A 1,045-nucleotide genomic window follows, 5' to 3' on the forward strand; every position below is an offset into this window, starting at 1 on the left:
CCAGGTCTGCCGCCGATGCGACCGCAGCCCCCCACGAATGCCATCCCAGCTGGTTCCTTTCTTTTTCCACAGTTCTTTTCCACGTTTCTCTCGGCCGGCCTCGCCTCCTTTTACCTTCAGGTGCCCACGTTAGATTAGTCCTCGAGATGTTACTACGACTAGTCCTCAATATGTGTCCTATCCATCGCCATCTTCTCACTCGTACAAGGGCTGATACCGGCGTACTACCTGTTGCTTCATAAAGCTCTTTGTTGCTAAGATGGTTAGGCCAGAATCTCCTCAGCACTCTCAGGCATGTGCAGTGAAACACATCCAGTTTGTTGAGATCAGCTGTTGTCACTCTCCACATTTCGGCTCCATACAGTAGCACGGACAGCACATTTGAGTTCAGGATGCGCAGCTTGGTCTTCTGGGTGAATCTGCCTGACCTCCAGATGTTCTGAAGTCTGGTGAAGGCAATTCTAGCTAGTGCTAGTCACCTCTTGATGTCCACTTCTGTGCCACCAAATTTGTCAAGTACTGAACCTAGGTACACGAAGGATTCCACATCTTCCACTGCCCCATAATGTCCCAAAGTCGCTCTCTGATGATGCAGTCAAATGCCTTTGAAAAGTCAACGAAGTTAATGTACACTGGTGCTTGCCATTCCTGGCAATGCTCCAGGCTGCTCCGTAGAGCAAATATTTGCTCAGAAGCTCCCCTTCCAGATCGAAACCGTGCCTGCTCCTGCCTTATCATCTCGTACACACCGCTCTTCACTCTGTCAATAAGCACCCTGCATAAGATTTTGCTTGGTACGGAGAGCAGGGATATATCGCGATAGTTATCACATTCAGTGAGGTCTCCTTTCTTCGGCACTTTCACTATGAGTGACTTCTTCCAGTCCTCTGGTACACATTGATCTTTCCAGATGGAGTTCAAAAGTAAGTGGAGTTGCTTCACAGCATCGTTCTCAGAGCACTTGAGCATCTCAGCACTGATGGCATCAATCCCCGGACTCTTGCCATTCTTCAGACGGTGGATAGCTCTCTTGATCTCAGCAATT

The 1,045-nt window shown here is 49.0% G+C and overlaps 1 protein-coding gene across 1 annotated transcript in view; it reads right to left on the reverse strand.

Annotated features, from left to right (window-relative positions):
- Positions 1-349, reverse strand: part of LOC137968247 (uncharacterized) — a 411-nt gene extending 62 nt beyond the window's left edge. The window contains exon 1 of the mRNA XM_068814859.1: positions 1-349. This exon is cut by the window's left edge and continues 62 nt beyond it. Coding sequence (XP_068670960.1) covers positions 1-349 — 349 coding nt within the window.
- Between the last annotated feature and the right edge of the window lie 696 nt (positions 350-1,045).

Source organism: Montipora foliosa, chromosome 8 (assembly GCF_036669935.1).
Source record: "Montipora foliosa isolate CH-2021 chromosome 8, ASM3666993v2, whole genome shotgun sequence".
In the NCBI taxonomy this organism is placed as follows: domain Eukaryota; kingdom Metazoa; phylum Cnidaria; class Anthozoa; order Scleractinia; family Acroporidae; genus Montipora; species Montipora foliosa.